This window comes from Mesoplodon bidens (genome assembly GCF_964165515.1).
Source record: "Mesoplodon bidens genome assembly, chromosome: 9".
Classification (NCBI taxonomy): domain Eukaryota; kingdom Metazoa; phylum Chordata; class Mammalia; order Artiodactyla; family Ziphiidae; genus Mesoplodon; species Mesoplodon bidens.
Window position 1 is genome coordinate 13,121,218 of NC_138166.1, and position 17,394 is coordinate 13,138,611.

At 40.4% G+C, this 17,394-nt stretch overlaps 1 protein-coding gene across 1 annotated transcript in view; it reads right to left on the reverse strand.

Moving 5' to 3' along the window:
• COG5 (component of oligomeric golgi complex 5) overlaps positions 1-17,393 on the reverse strand; it is a 277,137-nt gene extending 259,744 nt beyond the window's left edge. Inside the window, exons 1-5 of the mRNA XM_081244423.1 lie at positions 17,210-17,393; positions 11,742-11,881; positions 8,513-8,570; positions 3,762-3,816; positions 3,593-3,662 (exon numbers count right to left, since the gene is read on the reverse strand). Of these exons, the coding sequence (XP_081100549.1) occupies positions 3,593-3,662; positions 3,762-3,816; positions 8,513-8,570; positions 11,742-11,881; positions 17,210-17,357 (471 nt within the window). The 5' untranslated portion in view covers positions 17,358-17,393. The remainder of the gene's footprint in view (positions 1-3,592; positions 3,663-3,761; positions 3,817-8,512; positions 8,571-11,741; positions 11,882-17,209) is intronic.
• Between the last annotated feature and the right edge of the window lies 1 nt (position 17,394).

A 17,394-nucleotide genomic window follows, 5' to 3' on the forward strand; every position in this document is an offset into this window, starting at 1 on the left:
GAACCGGGCCACACAGCAGAAGGTGAGCGGCGGGTGAGTGAGCGAAGCTTCATCTGTATTTACAACCGCTCCCCATCGCTCGCATTGCCACCTGAGCTCCGCCTCCTGTCAGATCAGTGGCAGCATTAGATCCTCATAGGAGCGCAAACCCTGCTGTGAACTGCGCATGCGAGGGATCTAGGCTGCGCGCTCCTTAGGAGAATCTGATGCCTGATGACCTGAGGTGGAGCTGAGGTGATGCTATAGCGCTGGGGAGCGGCTGCAAATACAGATCATCGTTAGCAGCGGGGTTTGACTGCACAGAGACCGTAATAAATCAACTGCTTGCAGACTCATATCAAAGCCCTATCAGGGAGTGGAAAGTGACAATTAAGCTGCATCTGGTGGCAGGCTTTACATTGGCAAGTGAGTTGATGTACTTCAATTGTACAGCTGCACGTGGTGGCAGGCTTTAAGTCAGAAACTGACACTCACTTCAGTCCGCGCGTGGCCTGCCCACTTCTGTCCGCACGTCTTTCCCGCACTGTGCACCTGTCTCAGTCACAGTTTGGGTAAGCCCACAAACTAACCCGAGCCAAAATGAGTAAATAACAAACGTCGCTGGAGAGCTTCTTTGCAAAGGGGGAGAGACCCAATGATGAGACAGGAGAAGAGTCTAAGACGGCCCACAAAAAGAAAGCTGCGTTTCGAAGAAAATACCGGGCTTCCCTGGTGGCGCAGTGGTTGAGAGTCCGCCTGCCGATGCAGGGGACACGGGTTCGTGCCCCGGTCCGGGAAGATCCCATATGCCGCGGAGCGGCTGGGCCCGTGAGCCATGGCCGCTGGGCCTGTGCGTCCGGAGCCTGTGCTCTGCAACGGGAGAGGCCACAACAGTGAGAGGCCCACATACCGCAAAAACAAAAAAAAAAAAAAAGAAAATACCAAGAGTCCTACTTAAATTACAGTTTCATTGCCACAGGTGATTCACGTTCTCCAAGCCCGCTCTGTATGATATGTGGCAACTAGCAATCTGAGGAAGACATGAAACCCTCAGAACTGTTTCGCTACATGGAGACCAAGCACCCTGCATTAAAAGACAAGCCTTTGGAGTTTTTCAAAAGAAAAACACGTGAACACGAAGAACAGAAGCAGTTATTGAAGGCCACCACTTCATCAAACGTGTCTGCACTGAGAGCATCATTCTTAGTGGCTACCTGCATTGATAAAGCTAAGAAGCCCTTTACTGGGCTTCCCTGGCGGTCCAGTGGTAAAGAATCCGCCTTACAATGCAGGGGACACGGGTTCGATCCCTGGTCGGGGAACTGAGATCCCATATGCTGCAGGGCAACTAAGCCCCCACACTGTAACTACTGAGCTTGCGCGCCTCAACTAGAGAGCCTATGTACCGCAAACTACAGAGCCCACACGCCCTGGAGCCTGCGCGCCACAGCTAGAGAATAGAAAACCCGCACACCACAACTAGAGAGAAACCTGTGCATCGCAACAAGGAGCCTGCGCGCTGTAATGAAAGATCCCACGTACCTCAGTGAAGATCCTGCGTGCCGCAACTAAGACCCGACGCAGCCAAAAATAAACTAACTAAATAAATAGATAATAAATAAATCTTTTTTAAAAAGCCCTTTACCATTGGTGAAGAGTTGAGCCTGCCTGCTGCTAAGGACATCTGTCATGAACTTTTAGGAAAGGCTGCAGTTCAAAACGTGGCACGTGTTCCTCTTCTGGCTAGCACCATAACTAAACGAATTGATGAAATAGCAGAGGATACTGAGGCACAATTGTTAGAGAGGATTAATGAGTCACCATGGTACGCAATCCAGGTTGACAAGTCTACTGATGCTGACAAGGCAACAATGCTTGTTTTTGTGCGATATATCTTTCAGGAGGATGTGCATGAGGATATGTTATGTGCACTTTTGTTGCCAACCAACACAATAGCTGCAGAACTCTTCAAGTCTTTGAATGATTACATATCAGGAAAAGTGAATTGGTCATTTTGTGTCCATATATGCACGCACGGAGCGGCTGCCATGACTGGACGGCTTTCTGGTTTCACTACTCGGGTCAAAGAGGTTGCTTCTGAATGTGAGTCTACACACTGTGTCATCCATAGGGAAATGCTGGCTAGCTGAAAAACGTCACCTGCACTTAACGTTTTGCAGGATGTGATTAAAATTATCAACCATATTAAAATACATGCCCTTAACTCACATCTGTCCACACAGCTCTGTGAGGAAATGGACGCAGAGCACACACGTCTTCTCTTATACACAGAAGTGAGATGGCTTTCTAAGGGTGGATCACTGGCCAGAGTTTTTGAGTTATGAGAGCCACTCCAGAGATTTCTTTTAGAAAAACAGTCACCACTGGCAGCACATTTCAGTGCCACAGAATGGGGTCGCAAAACTTGCTTCCTTGTGTGACATGTTCCACCTGCTCAGCGACCTCAATCTGTCACTTCAGGGGAGAACAACCACTGTGTTCAAGCTGGCAGATAAAATGGCTGCGTTCAAAGCCAAACTGGAATTATGAGGGCAATGAGTGAACACTCGGATTTTTGACATGTTTCAAATATTAGCAGAGATTTTGAAAGAGGCTGAGCCAGGGCCTTCTTTCTCCCAGCTGGTGCATGATCACCCATCTCAGCTTTCAAAAGAGTTTGAGCATTACTTCCCAGCCACAAAAGACCCCCGAACTGGGAAGGAATGGATCTGCGACCCATTTGTGAATAAGCCCAGTGAATCGACTTTGTCTGTGCTAGAAGAGGATCAACTGCTTGAGATCGTAAATGACGGTGGCCTTAAAAGTATTTTTGAGACAACTTCAAATCTCCATACGTTCTGGATTAAAGTCAAGGCGGGATATCCTGAGATTGCCACAAAAGCACTGAAAAGCCTGCTTCCATTTTCAACATCCTACCTTTGTGAAGCAGGGTTTTCTGCAGTGACAGACAAACCAAAACGAGATTACGGAGTAGACTGGACCTAAGCAACACACTTCAGGTGTCAATGTCTCCCATCACCCCCAGGTGGGACCATCTAGTTGCAGGAAAACAAGCTCAGGGCTCCCACGGATCCTGCATTATGGTGAGTTGTATAATCATTTCATTATATAGTACAATGTAACAATAGCAGAAATAAAGTGCACAATAAACGTAATGCTCTTGAATCATGTGAAACCATCCCCCCACCCCCACCTCCCCGGTCCGCGGAAAAACTGTCTTCCACGAAACCGGTCCCTGGCGCCAAAAAGGTTGGGGACCGCTGTAGTACAGAAGTTATAGGTTTGGGTACCTTACATTGGATCACAGCAAACTGTAAGGATAAAAGGTTTCTTCCTGTTCTCTATTAAGAGAAATAATTCTGAATTCTAAAAAGTTAGTAATACACTGAAATAATAAGTGAAAATAATTCACTTGAATAGTAGTTTAGATTTTTATTTTTTAAACTGGATATCTTCTTTTAAAGCTCTTTAGTATTTTTCCCATTTTCTCTCATATTCTCTTACTTCCTCAGAATTCATTGTCTTGAAATTTGCTCGCTTATAAAGACAAAATGAAGTAAAAGTACAAAGAAATGACAAAGTGAGGACCTACCTGAAGTCTTGCTAGTTGAGCAGTACGGGCTACTATTTTATTGTATGGCTCAACAATTTTTGCTTTCATCCTAAAGGAAAAACAGAAAGAGGAGTGACAAAATCATCTTCAAAATATCAATGGGTAAAAATCTTTCCATTTCATTTATTTACAAAATGAACAACAGTACCTATCAACAGCTCCCTGTAAAGCCCCAATTCTTGTCTGCATCATCTGAAGGACACCTAGGAAAACATAACAGCTTACATTACTTTACAAATTTACGAGGGTTCAAATTGGCTAAAAAGTTAAAAGAAAAAAATAGAGAAATTTTTCCATTTTTTTCTGCCGTCATCATAATCCAACCAATATCTTTTACCTAGACTACTGCAAAAACTTCTAACTAGTCTTCCCCGTCCCAACCTTGCTCCACTAAAGAAGTCTGACAAGGAATGGGAAGTGACTGCTTAATGGGTACAGGGTTTCCATTTGAGGTGATGAAAAAGTTCTGGAACTGGATAGTGATGGTTGCACAACACTGTAAATGCAATTAATAGCACTAAGTTATATAGTTTAAAATGGTTAAAGTGGTAAATTTCATGTTAATGTGTATTGTACTACAATTACAAAAAAAGAAGCATGGGACCTCCCTGGTGGCGCAGTGGTTAAGAATCCACCTGCCAATGCAGGGGACACGGGTTCAAGCCCTGGTCCAGGAAGATCCCACATGCTGCAGAGAAACTAAGCCCGTGTGCCACAACTACTGAGCCTGCACTCTAGAGCCCGCAAGCCGCAACTACTGAGCCCGTGAGCCACAACTACTGAAGCCTGCATGCCTAGAGCCCCTGCTCCCTAAGCAGAGAAGCCACCGCAGTGAGAAGCCCACGCACCGCAATGAAGAGTAGCCCCTGCTCGCCTCAACTAGAGAAAGCCCACGCCCAGCAATGAAAACCAAACACAGCCAAAAAATAAATTAAGAAATTTATTTTAAAAATTATATTTTAAAAAAAGCCTGAGTGATCTTTGGAAGTGCAAATTATAACCCTCATCTGCTAAAACCCTTCCCCAGTCTCCCCTTTGCTCCTATGTTAAAACTAAAGTCCACGGCTTGGTCTACAAGGCCCTGAATGATCTGGAAATGAGGTACTCTCCTCCTGGTATACTCTCTCTAACCCCCAATGCTAGATAGATAATAAATATGGACAGCAAGTATATTATTGCCTTTACTCTCTACTTATATAACATGATGAAGAACTGTTTATAAAATTGTAAAATTATCTTCAGGAAGACAGATCTGAAATTTTACTTTTTTATATGCCTAAAAATGGGCTTTCCAATATTACAGATTTAATTATTTTGAACTATATTCTTTAAAACTCAGTTTCTATATTCAACTGGCATAGCTGTAGTTCTGAAACATAGCATTCTAAATAAATTTAAGTATAGAATGTTGTCATATTAGATGAAGTAATTTCAGAACTAATTAATACTCCTATCTGCATACAAATGTTTTAATATGGCTCAGTCCAATAGAATCCTTTCTGAACCCAAGGATTTCTGCCGGTATTATGGTTCACTGAACTTAAACCTCCAAGAATGAACTGGCTTTCCTTGTTATCATCACTTCCTCACATCTTATTCTCTCCACAACCCACTCACAACACCTTTCACACATATGCCACCAAAACAGATCTTGTCAACGTCACCAGAAATCTCCAAGGTGCTGAATTCTATTGTCAGTTCTCTCTTGATCTTGTTCTAACTCTCAGAAATGCACTACACGTTGAACCACTCCCTCCCTAAAACATTTTTTTCTCTAGGCTTCCAAGGCATCACCCTCATGGGCTCCCTCTGATGGCATGAGTTGCTCCCACGTCTTCTCTGTTAGATCTCTACATGCTGGAGTACTCCAAGATTTGATCCTCAGCCATCTTCTCTTCTCCATCTAGAATCTCTCTTAGGGATTTCATTCAATCCCAATGTTTTAAACACTATCTGTTCAATAAAATACTGATTTTCTATACACACATATGTACATACGTCTATATAGATTTTCTTTATACCTATTGATACACACACCCACACACACACACACACACACACACAAATCTCTAGCTCTGAACTTTCTTCTGACAAATTTAAGATACCCAAGATAAAGTCTGCCCCACCATGATCCTCTCCAGTGTGACACACCTCAGTTACTCATCTATCCAATTTTTCAGACTAAAATCTTAGGAATCACTGTTGGTGACTTTTTTCCCTCAGACCTTTCATTTCCCATCAACAAATCCTATCGGCTCTACCCCCATTCTATCCCATTCACTTCTCTCTCTTTACATCCACCACTAATTCAAGGCACCATCAATGTCTACTACTCTAATAGCTTCTAAATTGGTACCCCAGATTCTACTCTTGCCTTCCTGTAGAGCCACCAGAGAAAACTTTTTAGAGCATTAATCACATCTCTAATTAAAACCCTCCAACTGTTTACCATTGCATTTAGAATGAAAATCAAAATTCCTTCCCAAGAACCTCATCTACAATTCTTTCCCTCGTTCATTAAACTCTAGTCATACTAGCCTTTTCTTTCTGCCCTTCAAACATGCCACGCTAATTCCATTTATTGGTCCCTCAGCTTACCACACTCTCCTCCCCAGATAGTCATGTGGTAGCTCTTTCTCATCATTCAGATCTCAGTTCAAATGTCATCTTCTCAGAGAAGCATCTCCTGCCCATCCTAGCTAGTAAGGAACTCCCATTCTTCTACCTCATCAACTATTTTATTTTCTTTTAGGACTTAAAAGTACCTGAAGTTCCCTACTTACACATTTTTTTTTTGGTCTAATTCCCTACCTAGAACATAAATATCATGAGAACAGTGACTCTGTTGTTCACAGGTGCCTGGTATCTAACAAGTTCTCAATTACTATTTGACTGAGTGAGCAAATAAATGAAGAAATTAGGCTATCTTTTTAATAAAATAGGCTTAATTAAATATACCTCCAAACTCCATAAGGACAGGGACTCTGTATATTGTTACAGCTGCCTGGAATCTAACAAATTCTCAATTAAAATTTAAATGCATAAATAAACAAAAAATGAAGAGAGAGTAAATTTTAATAAAATAGGCTAAGTAAATATATCTCCAAATGAATTATATGGCCAAAATTTTAAATATATAGGAGAAAAAGCAGATGAAGTAGAAGTTGGGGTAATACTCATTTTCAAATACATAACACATATCTCAAAAAGTTTAATAAATGATTAGAAATACACATCATGCTAAAATGAATACTAATTGATTCATACTTTGACTTATGTTCAAATAATCTGGAGAATATTCTTAGATTATCATAGGAATTCAGAGAAGTCAGCCTTTGTACTGTACACAGTCACCCAATGGATAGTCATTCTAACTTAGTCTAACAGCATATTTTAAATGTTTTAACCACTGAAAAGCACTCTGGGGAAAATCAGCACACTATAGAAATAAACACACATAGGGAATTCCCTGGCAGTCCAGTAGTTAGGACTCGGCACTTTCATTGTGGTGGCCCAGGTTCAATCCCTGGTTGGGGAACTAAGACCCTGCAAGCCATGTGGTGTGGCCAATTTAAAAAAAAGAAAAAGAAAAAGAAAACCACAATGAGAAGTATTTCTGTTGTGATGATTCATCTACACCTATATACACTCAAAATCAACATACTACCGTGACATCCCTATGGGTTTCTATAAAGGAAAAAAACCTTTATTCATTTGTTTACAGAAATCACCATTAAAAACAAGGTATTATTTACTTGCTTCCAGAAACATATAAAAATATTATGAGATTAAAGAAAATTAATTTTCCATAGTAAGTCAGTACATAGAGCCTCTTAATTTTCCCATGAACATAGTCTGATATCTATCCTAAATATTCAAATAACAAATTGTTATCTCCAAAATACTATGTTCTTCATCAGGATGCCTTAGAAACAGTGCACATGCTAAAAATAACATCTTTGAGTGCACATAATACTAGAGGAAGCATTAAAGAATATTGTATCACAGAAAGCAATATCCTTCTTCCTTAAGAATTTCATCAACATAGGGAAAAATCACTTAGCTTTCTTTTAATGTGCAACGATTAACAGTAATCACAACACAAGTGATAATGGAAAATACAATATTAACATTTCATATTTATGAGATGCAGTTTAATTTAATAGAGAATGACAAATTCATAAAAGATATAGTCAAACAAAAATAAGAGAGATCATAATAAAAATCCAATGTATTATTATTCTACTATACTTTCACTTTTGAAAAGCATTTCAAAGAAATAGGAAAGAATTCAAGCTTATTTCCACTACTTTAGTGGAGTCGATTTTGTTTTTGTTTCTCTTTTTTTTTTTGGCCACGCCACGCGGCTTGCTGGATCCTAGTTCCCCAACCAGGGATTGAATGTGCGTCCATAGCAGTCAAAATGCGGAGTCCTAACCACTGTAACCACTGGAATTCCCCTGCTTATTTGTTTTAATTAACTAACAGTTATAAAAGCACTAAATATGTGCCAGGAATTGTTCCAAGTATTTTGTTAACTCATTTAATCCTCTAAATAACATATTAGTGCATATTAATCCTTTATAGATAAAACTGAGGCACAGAAAGGTTAAGTAAGTTCTCCAAAGTCACACTTCTAGTAGGTGGGAAAAGGATTTAAACCCAGAGAGTTTAGCTCAGGGGTCAGCAAAGTTTTATTAAAGTTTTGTTGGAACACAGCCACACACATTCGTTTCCATATTACCTGGCTGCTTTCACCCTGTAACAGCAGTTTAGTAGTTGCAACAGAGACGGTATGGCCTGCAAAGTCTAAACTATTTACTTTCTGACCCTTCACAGGAGAAGTTTCCAAGCCCAGGGCTAGCTCTGTACAATGTATAATAGTTAATGGAAATATACCTTCCAAAGACTCAATCCCAGTTGCTTGTGCCAATAAATCCTCATGTCTTGCAACGACCTGAAAATCAAGAAGGAATAATCAGCACTGCAAGTATTAAGTATTTTAATTTATAACCACAAAGTAGAATTGAAGGGCTCTCTCTTTATGGAAAGCGGGAAAATGCTAATACAAAAAATACAGGTTATAAAGGTGTGTTTGAGCTGAATGACTGGTGGGAGCACAAACACACTATATAGCTCAACACAGAGCCAAAGACGTCTTTTCATTAGCCCCGTGGTTTCCTAGGGGGATGTGCAGGAGGAGTTGTGCCAAAACTGAAAAACAAAAACCAGCTAATTCTTGCCATGCTAATTACTACACACTTTCCTTTTAAAGAGTGTTTTCAAACATCAGGTTCTTTTAGTTCTTGCATTTAATTCAGCATCATCAAGACCGCATTCTAATTTGGAAAGATAAAGCAGAGTCGGCACCTCCCTAAACATCTCTCTGCTTCCAGCTTCCTAATGTCACAGCAAATCCTCTTCCCTGCAGAAGACTGGTATTTTTAAGAAAATTAGGGCAGTGTGAATACTCATATCAAAAAAAAAAAAACCCATAAAAGTTAAGAGTTAAAGGCTACACACAAGAGAGTCCTAGAAACACCAAGAAATCAAGCAAATCTTTAGAACAATGCAGGAATCCTTATTATTTTGTACCCTTTATTACAATGAATAAGAAGTTTCATGTCTAGTCTGTAAACTGAAGCTCCTAATCAGCAAAGATTCATTCAATGGAATGCCTAAATCCTCTACTTTGTCCTCTTTCACATGTCACTTGTCATTCTAGCAAGTTCCTCTATCATACATCTAAAATAAGTGTTACTATTGGTCTCCTATGTCTCTTATCCAGAAGACATCTGAGTTCTCCCCAGTCCACTGATATGGTCATTAATGTGTCCAACCTAACAAGATGAATATTTTTCTAATTCTCTATTCTTTGTCCCTTGTGATACTCTGGAAAGGTTGAAAAGACTAAAACTACAATTTCATAGACTCCCCTGTGGTCAACTGGATGAATTTCCAAGAGATTTAGAAGACAGAAGAAAGAGGAAAACTATCTTTCCATTACTGTTTCAGCTAGTAAGCAAAGTCCTGAGACCTGAGGATTTAGAGACAGTTGAGATAGCCCTATAGATCATTCCAGAGTTCAGTTACCAAGCATCCAGAAGCTGAACTTTAGCAGTGGCATGGGCGGTAACAGCAGGAGCTTCCAGGTCTCTGTGTTGCATCTGTGGTAGATCCTTCAACTCATTCCATTAGCTGTCCATCCAATACTCTGTATTAAATATCTTCCTGCTTTAAATACCTAGAGTGGTTTCTGCTTCCTGTACTAAAGCCCTGACTAATACATACTTCGGTACATCTTTTGTAATTTTAATCATCTCAATGATATTTTAAATTATTTTTACTATATTTTATTTACTGGTTTGGTTAGCATTATCCCAATTTTGCTTGTGCAGAAAAACAATTGTAGCAGGTTCAGATCTCATACCAGGAATCAGAGACTTCCTCCACCCTACATCCAGAACCATGGTAAGTATAACTTGCCCCCTCTAGGAGATGTTAAATAGATTTTAAGTTTTTACCGATTCCTTCAGAGAAGGTACTATATGCAAAGAATAAGGAAAATGCCAACCACAAAAAGGCAGAAAGAATTTCAGGTGGCTCCTGCAAAAAGCTACCCCCTGAGAAACCTAGGCAGAATTAAGTGCATTTTCCCCTGCTCCCATAGACACTTTGTACTATTCTATTTAAAACAGGCATCACTTGCCTGTCATTATTTCTGTCTGTATCTGCCACTGGTCTGTGAATCCTTGGAGAGCCAGGAAATGTTTTCATTTTTCTATCCGCACAGCCTAAAGCAAAGCCTGACAATTAAAACTGTCCTATAAATGTTTCTCAGTAAGTATTGATCTCTAATTATATAATCAGAATTTTAAACTGACCTTAAAAGTCACCCCAGTCTGAACCAAGCTGCTTTTTTTTTAAAGAACTGTCTGTAATATATACTTCTATCTTTTTAAAAATAAATTTATTTATTTTTTATTTATTTTTATTTTTGGCTGCGTTGGATCTTAATTGCTGCGCGCAGGCTTTCTCTAGTTCTGAAAAGCGGGGGCTACTCTTCGTCGCGGTGTGCAGGCTTCTCACTGCGGTGGCTTCTCTTGCTGCGGAGCACAGGCTGTAGGCGCACGGGCTTCAGTACTTGTGGCACGTGGGCCCAGCAGTTGTGGTTCATGGCCTCTAGAGCGCAGGCTCAGTAGTTGTGGCGCACAGGCTTAGTTGCTCCACAGCATGTGGGATCTTCCTGGACCAGGGCTCAAACCCGTGTCCCAGGCATTCGCAGGCAGACTCTTAACCACTGCGAAACCAGAGAAGCCCCAAACTGCTCTTTTAATTGATAAAGTAAGGCACGAAAAACTTAAGGGAACATGTCTCGTTATACCAGATCTAGGTTTCCTGGAAAACAGTTCATTTATTCATGCAATTTGTTCATTCATTTAAATATTTAAGTGCCTACTCAGAAAGAAAGGCAACACTAGGAAGTACACCATAAAACCACCCTCTAAAAATCACAGAATTGTAGAAGAGGAAGGAACCTTCAAGATTTTCTACTACAATCTCCTCTTCCCCCTTATTCACTCCAACCCATTCCATAGTTTTTTTTTCCTTTTTTTTTTTAAGAAAGCAAGACTCAAAGGCATTACACGATACGAAAGGTAACAGCACAACTGAGATTCGGACCTATCTCCTAACTCTCCTCATTGTGTTCTATCCACCACAAATTTATCAACTTTCTGTAATTTCATCAAATGTTACATTTTGTGCTCATAAAGTGTGAACTGCTGATGGGAACGTACCAGTTTTTCTTATTCACACTGTTCTGCCTCCAAAATTCCATTTTCTATTATCTTTATCGAAGACATCCTATTTTTTGACTACCTATACTCTCTCCATATCAGTTAAGATGATGAGAACAAAGTATGAATAAAAGGTTTTGGAGAGATGGGTATATCCATTTTTCAAATAACAAAAAGTAGTTTACAGAAAACTTTTCGAAGATATACTTGGAAAAATATACATTTGTTCATGTAAATATGCATTTAGATTAAATAATAGAAGTATTATAAAAATGATATATTATCACTCTGGGTTGAATAAATTGTATGATCCAGAAAATTGGAATTACCTGTAAGTGCAGTTCTTTATCCAACTGACTGATTCCTTGGGCAAGTTTTGCTAGTTGTTCAGCAATTACAGCTTGATGAATAGATTGAGAAGTGTAAGTCTTTACATCAAAGTCTTCATTTAAAAAATCACTATAACACTCTGGGAAAAAAAATACGAAAAAATCCTTATTAATTACACTGCACCAAACCAGATATTAAACAACAGAACAATTATAATCATAGTTAACATAGTTTTAGGTCTTTCTATACACCAGAAAGTACTGAAAAGGCTTTCTGTTGTAAATAAGAGATGGTAGCAACAGCAGAAGAGACTGATAAAATTCACTAAGAACTTACTGCGCGTCAGGCACTGATACAAGCACTTTATACATACTAACTCATTCAACGTTCACACAACCCTGATGGAACTATCATTCTCCTCGTTTCACAGGTGAAGAGACAGGCACAGACAGGACATGCAAATTGTGCAACTTCACTGTTTGAACCCAGGCAGTGTAGCTGCAGAGCCCACGCTCTGGACTACTATGCATATTCCTAAAAGCTAGTTTTTAATCAGTGAGTCAAAAGGAAAATATTGAGTAGAAGATTGAAAAAAAAAAAAAAAAAACTACTAACCACAGCTTTTAACACAAGAAAACAAGGTCACTGACAATGACAATAGGAAAACTGACTGTAGTTGATAACTATGGTCTCCAGCATCTCCAGACTGATGCACAAATACTGTTGTAATAAAGTGAATCTGAAATTTTAATAGAAGTAGGCAAATGCAAACTTACAAGTATTACTGAAATTTTGGATTTATGGGTGAAATAAGTAAATGGAAAGAGAAACCATGTTGAAAGTAGAACCCTAAGAGAAAGAAAAAAAAGGGACTTCCCTGGAAGTCCAGTGGTTAAGAATCTGTGCCTCCATTGCAGGGGGCACGGGTTCGATCCCTGCTTAGGGAACTAAGATCCCACATGCCACGCGGCACAGCCAAAAAATAAATAAATAAAAATTTTAAAACAAGAAGTGATGCTAGATGTTAAGAAGATATCTTTCTGTACAGAAATCCACAAATTTGTGGGTGAAAGGAAAGTGGAGAGAATTATGAGTGAAAAATAGATACACAGAAGTGAAGTCAATGTAGGTATAAACAATTATCTCCTAGCCATATGGTAGATATACGTAAGACTGCCTTGACAGATTATGAAACTAACAAGCTATAAAATAGAGTACTTATAAGAAAACTTCAATTGTCTGTATCCACTATAACGTATACTCCATGAGGGCAAGTTCTTTGTTTTGTGTACTACCGCACCCATAGAGCCTGAACAATGCCTGACACATGGCAGGTGTTCAATACTGGTTGAATGCATGAACTAATCTATGTATCATCTGGAAGTATCATTCTGCTAAAAGCAAAGACTCATTCTTGACTACTCTCAAAGTGTCGTGGAGTGAAAGAAGGAAACTGCTACTTTGGCCTTAATTCTGAGAACCCCATTTCCTTCGAGTTTGCCAAGTAGTTCTCAGAATTAAGGATCCTGTCAGGCAGACAAGTGGAGAAGGCTATTCCAAGAGGGAAGGTTTAGAGGCAGCAAATGTAATGGCATATTTTGAGGAATAAGGATAATACTGACTTAAGTATGTCTAGATCACAGTGTGTTTTGGGCAGAAAGGGCAAAGAATGATAGAATTTGAGGTTCCAAAGGAAGATTGGGGTGCAGTTTGAAAAGAGGCTGGTAAAATATCCACAATGTTCAGACTACTTCCCATTTAAGGTTTTAAAGCCAAGAAAGAGCTCTGTTAGCCTTGTGTTGTAGAACAGTTTCTGGCAGCTGTATGGAGGATGACTGAAAAGGGATTAGCCACGCGGTGGTGCGGTGGGGCTGGCTCGGATTGGATCCTGAGAGCCAACTGTTAATCTCTCAGGAATTCTGTGAGCCAGTTGACAGCACAAGTAGGTATCTTAAAACTGACGATGGGGGCTTCCCTGGTGGCGCAGTGGTTGAGAGTCCGCCTGCCGATGCAGGGGACATGGGTTCGTGCCCGCGGCTGGGCCCGTGAGTCATGGCCACGGAGCCTGCGTGTCCGGAGCCTGCGCGTCTGGAGCCTGTGCTCCGCAACGGGAGAGGCCACAACAGTGAGAAGCCCTGCGTACCACAAAAAAAAAACAAAAAAAACAAAAAAAACTGACCATGGTAAGGGTATTTACACCATGAAAATTAGCATACACTACAAAATCAGGGCTTCTTCTATTTTCCCAGGATGCTAATTTACCAACACACCCATGGAATAGAGCCACAGAGGCCAGTAAGGTGCTATGTTAACAGCCCAAGTGACAGGATGAAGACTAAGATAGTAGCAGTAAGACTGTCAAGGAAGTGACAAATTTGACAAATATTCAGACACCATAATGTATAGGACTTAGAGACAAGCTGAAAAATGGGTGATCAGGTAGACCAAGAATTAAAGGATGATTCCCAAGTTTCTTGATTAACTGACATAGGGAATTCAGTTTTGCATGAAGTAGTCCACCAGCAATCTTTGTATAAAGATGAACATGAATGTACCCCTGCCTCCAAGGAACTCATAACCTACAGGGGAACAAGCACACGTCTAACCTACGTGGGAACAAGCACACATCTAACTTACCACATTCAATTAATGGTAACAGAGACTACCAGAGGAAAAGGTTAAAGGAGAGGGGTTTAAAAAAGAAATTCATTTCACTTTTTCATGTGCAGAACCTATACTATTTGTTCATATGTAGATTTTTATATGTAGAATTAGTAGTGCTTGTTCACTGTCAAGACAGAAATGTCCAGTAGAGAGTGGTTCTATAGCTCAGAAGAGAGGTAAGGGCCATATGTGTGTATTTGTATACATATTAATTTTCAAACTATGAAAAACAGACCAGATGATTTAGGAAGACATTTTAGAATGCACAAAAAAAGGAAAATGGGAACGACAGAGTTCAGAAGCAGGAAAACACCAAAATTTGGGGGTAGATAGAAGAAATGAAAGCAATCAAAGAAATTAAGTGTTCAGAGAGAAAGAAAAACAGGAGAGAATGGCAAAAAACCAAAGGGACAGCTTAAAGAAAGTCAGTAGTGTCAAAGATCTTATAAAGATCAAACGCAATGAAGGCTGAATACTGGCCATTGGATTTGGCATCTGAAGACAGACTGTCCTTCATGCTTCTCTTTTAGCTTTCTCATGCCTATAGGAGGCACATCAGAAACACCTCACAAAATTTCAAACTACGCATCTGCTGACCAACCCTATCAATCCTATCCTCTATCACTGGCAGACCCCTGACACAGTGGATCACTGTTACTGATGGAAATGTTTAATTCCTTAGGAATGTTGTGGGAGGGAAGAGTGGAGTGAACAACTGAATTAGGGGCGAAAGGAAGACGACAAGCATCTAAAGAAAGCTGAAAAAGAACACTTAGAGAATTAGGAAATTTAAAAAAAAATGGAACAAGCCACATGAGGCAAGGATTTCAAGAAAAGATTCGAACCCTTTCATAAGTTCAAGTAAGATAAGGACCGAAACAGTGTCCATTTGATTTATCCACAAGAAAGTCACTGGAGACCTTGGCAAAGCGATTTCAATGGCATAGAATGAGGATAACTGGGTCCTTGAGGAGACAGGAAGAAAACCCAGAGCACCAAGGGGACAGACTGTCCTTAGGAAGGAATGGAGACTTCACTTCTTTAATAATTGAAAATACAACAGAAAAGAAGGAAGAAAGAATGACTGCAGGTTCAGGCTTAGTTTATAGGTTTAACCGCAAGAAATGGAGGAAGCGCATACCTAATAGATTCTTTTTTTTTTTTTTTTAGGGAACTTGAAAACCAATTGTTGAGCTTGAAGGGAGTGGTTTGAAAAGAGTAGATTTAAATAATTATTGTGGACGATGGCAAAGAGAACTAAATAGGAAAATACAGAAAGCAGAACTGAGGACTGTTTACCCTCCAAAAACTGATTAAAATTGCTGGAATGCACCCAGGTGAAATAAATACCCATGCGCGGCATGTACTGTTTCCTCCACTTCACCTGGGAAAGTCCTATTTACACCTCAAAACCAGCTCCATCTAGAAAGCCTTTCCTGACACTCCCTTAAACCACTCCCAGTTATCATCCTCTTTTGTATTAATGTTTTACTTCGTATACAATTCTACTGCTACCCTTACAACACCGTATTACGGTGCCTTCCTTTATAACTCTACAGGACTGTTTCTCCTACCAAAATGGTGAGCTACTTGAGGGTGGGAATTGCGTATATATCAGGAGCTCAAAACTTGGTTAACCTGAATTTAAATTAAGGTACAAAGATGCATTAGCCAGAGATCCTAATCTAGAGAACATGATCTAGCTCAGAAAACATCATTACTAACTTTTGACAAAAGTATGTAAATTATAATCAGAAGGCAAGGAATTAAGGGCAATAATAAAACATACAACACAGAAAACAAACAGTACTTTAGAACTTTATTTCATTCGTTTAGAACCTATTTTGGTCTACATATGTGTGCATATGCTTCTTTCCTGTGATGTTCAATTTTTAAAAACCATTTACTCTGCACCTACTGTAGGCAAGGTACTGTTATTAACTCTGCAGAATATAAAAAGGGGTTTTACAATGAAGTAGAAAAGATTAAGTACACTAATTATTTTAATACAAGGTTGAACGTGATGGAGATTAGGGAAGAAAATTAAGAACAGATGAGAAGCATCTTAGAAATTTGAACTTTATTCTGAAAAAAAAAGAAGTTTGGGGCATGTTAACTTCATTAATACAATTTTATGTGCTTCTCAAATATACTATGTCTAACTTATCTTATTTCTAGAAACTTCTATCCAAAACTATCAATAAACTTGATTGTTATATTCAATACATATAGTTAATCCCAGCCTGAATGAATGCTCCGAACCCTCCCCCACGTATGGCTGTGGATAAACGACCTGTAAAAAAACAAACAAACAAACAAGCGAGCTTGTAACAAGTGGGGCCACCTGTGCAGTCCAAAAATTTATTAACAGGGGGATGTTTCCAACTCTACCTAAAAATGAGACCCCCTTCATCAAGCGCTTGTAATCTGCTCTAGGTCTTACACTTCTCATAGAATCAAACGCTTCACCCTTTGGTCAAGAACTGCGGTAGCAGTGGGTCACCGGGGGCGGGAACTCGGGGCATCAGTGAAACCCCAGGAGCGTGGAGGGCAGAGCTGAAATGAGGAGCCTCCAGAAATCAGGTGTCCCCAGGACACCCGGAAGGGAAGGGGACAGCAAGTCCCTGGAGAAACAGGTTGGCCAGGCCAGCACCCAGACGCCAGGGGGCCGGGCGGAGGGGAGTGGTCACGCCGAGACAGAAAAACTTTCTGCAAAGCGAAGGGTTGAGTCCACCACTTGGGCCCAGGTGCGGAGCAGGACAATCCCCCAACCCCATGGCCCGGCCAGACCCCGACTCCTTACCGTCCTGCAGGAGCTCCCGGACAGTCGCTGCAGCCGCTCCGGAGCCCAGAGCCGGACGGCCAGGCAGAGAGAGGCCGCCGTCGCCACCTTCCATGTTGGCAGGTGCCGGGGAGATGGCGTCAGCAGCGGCGCGCCCCGCCCAGGTCATGACGCAGAATGCCGGCGCCGCTAGCTCCGCCCAGCCC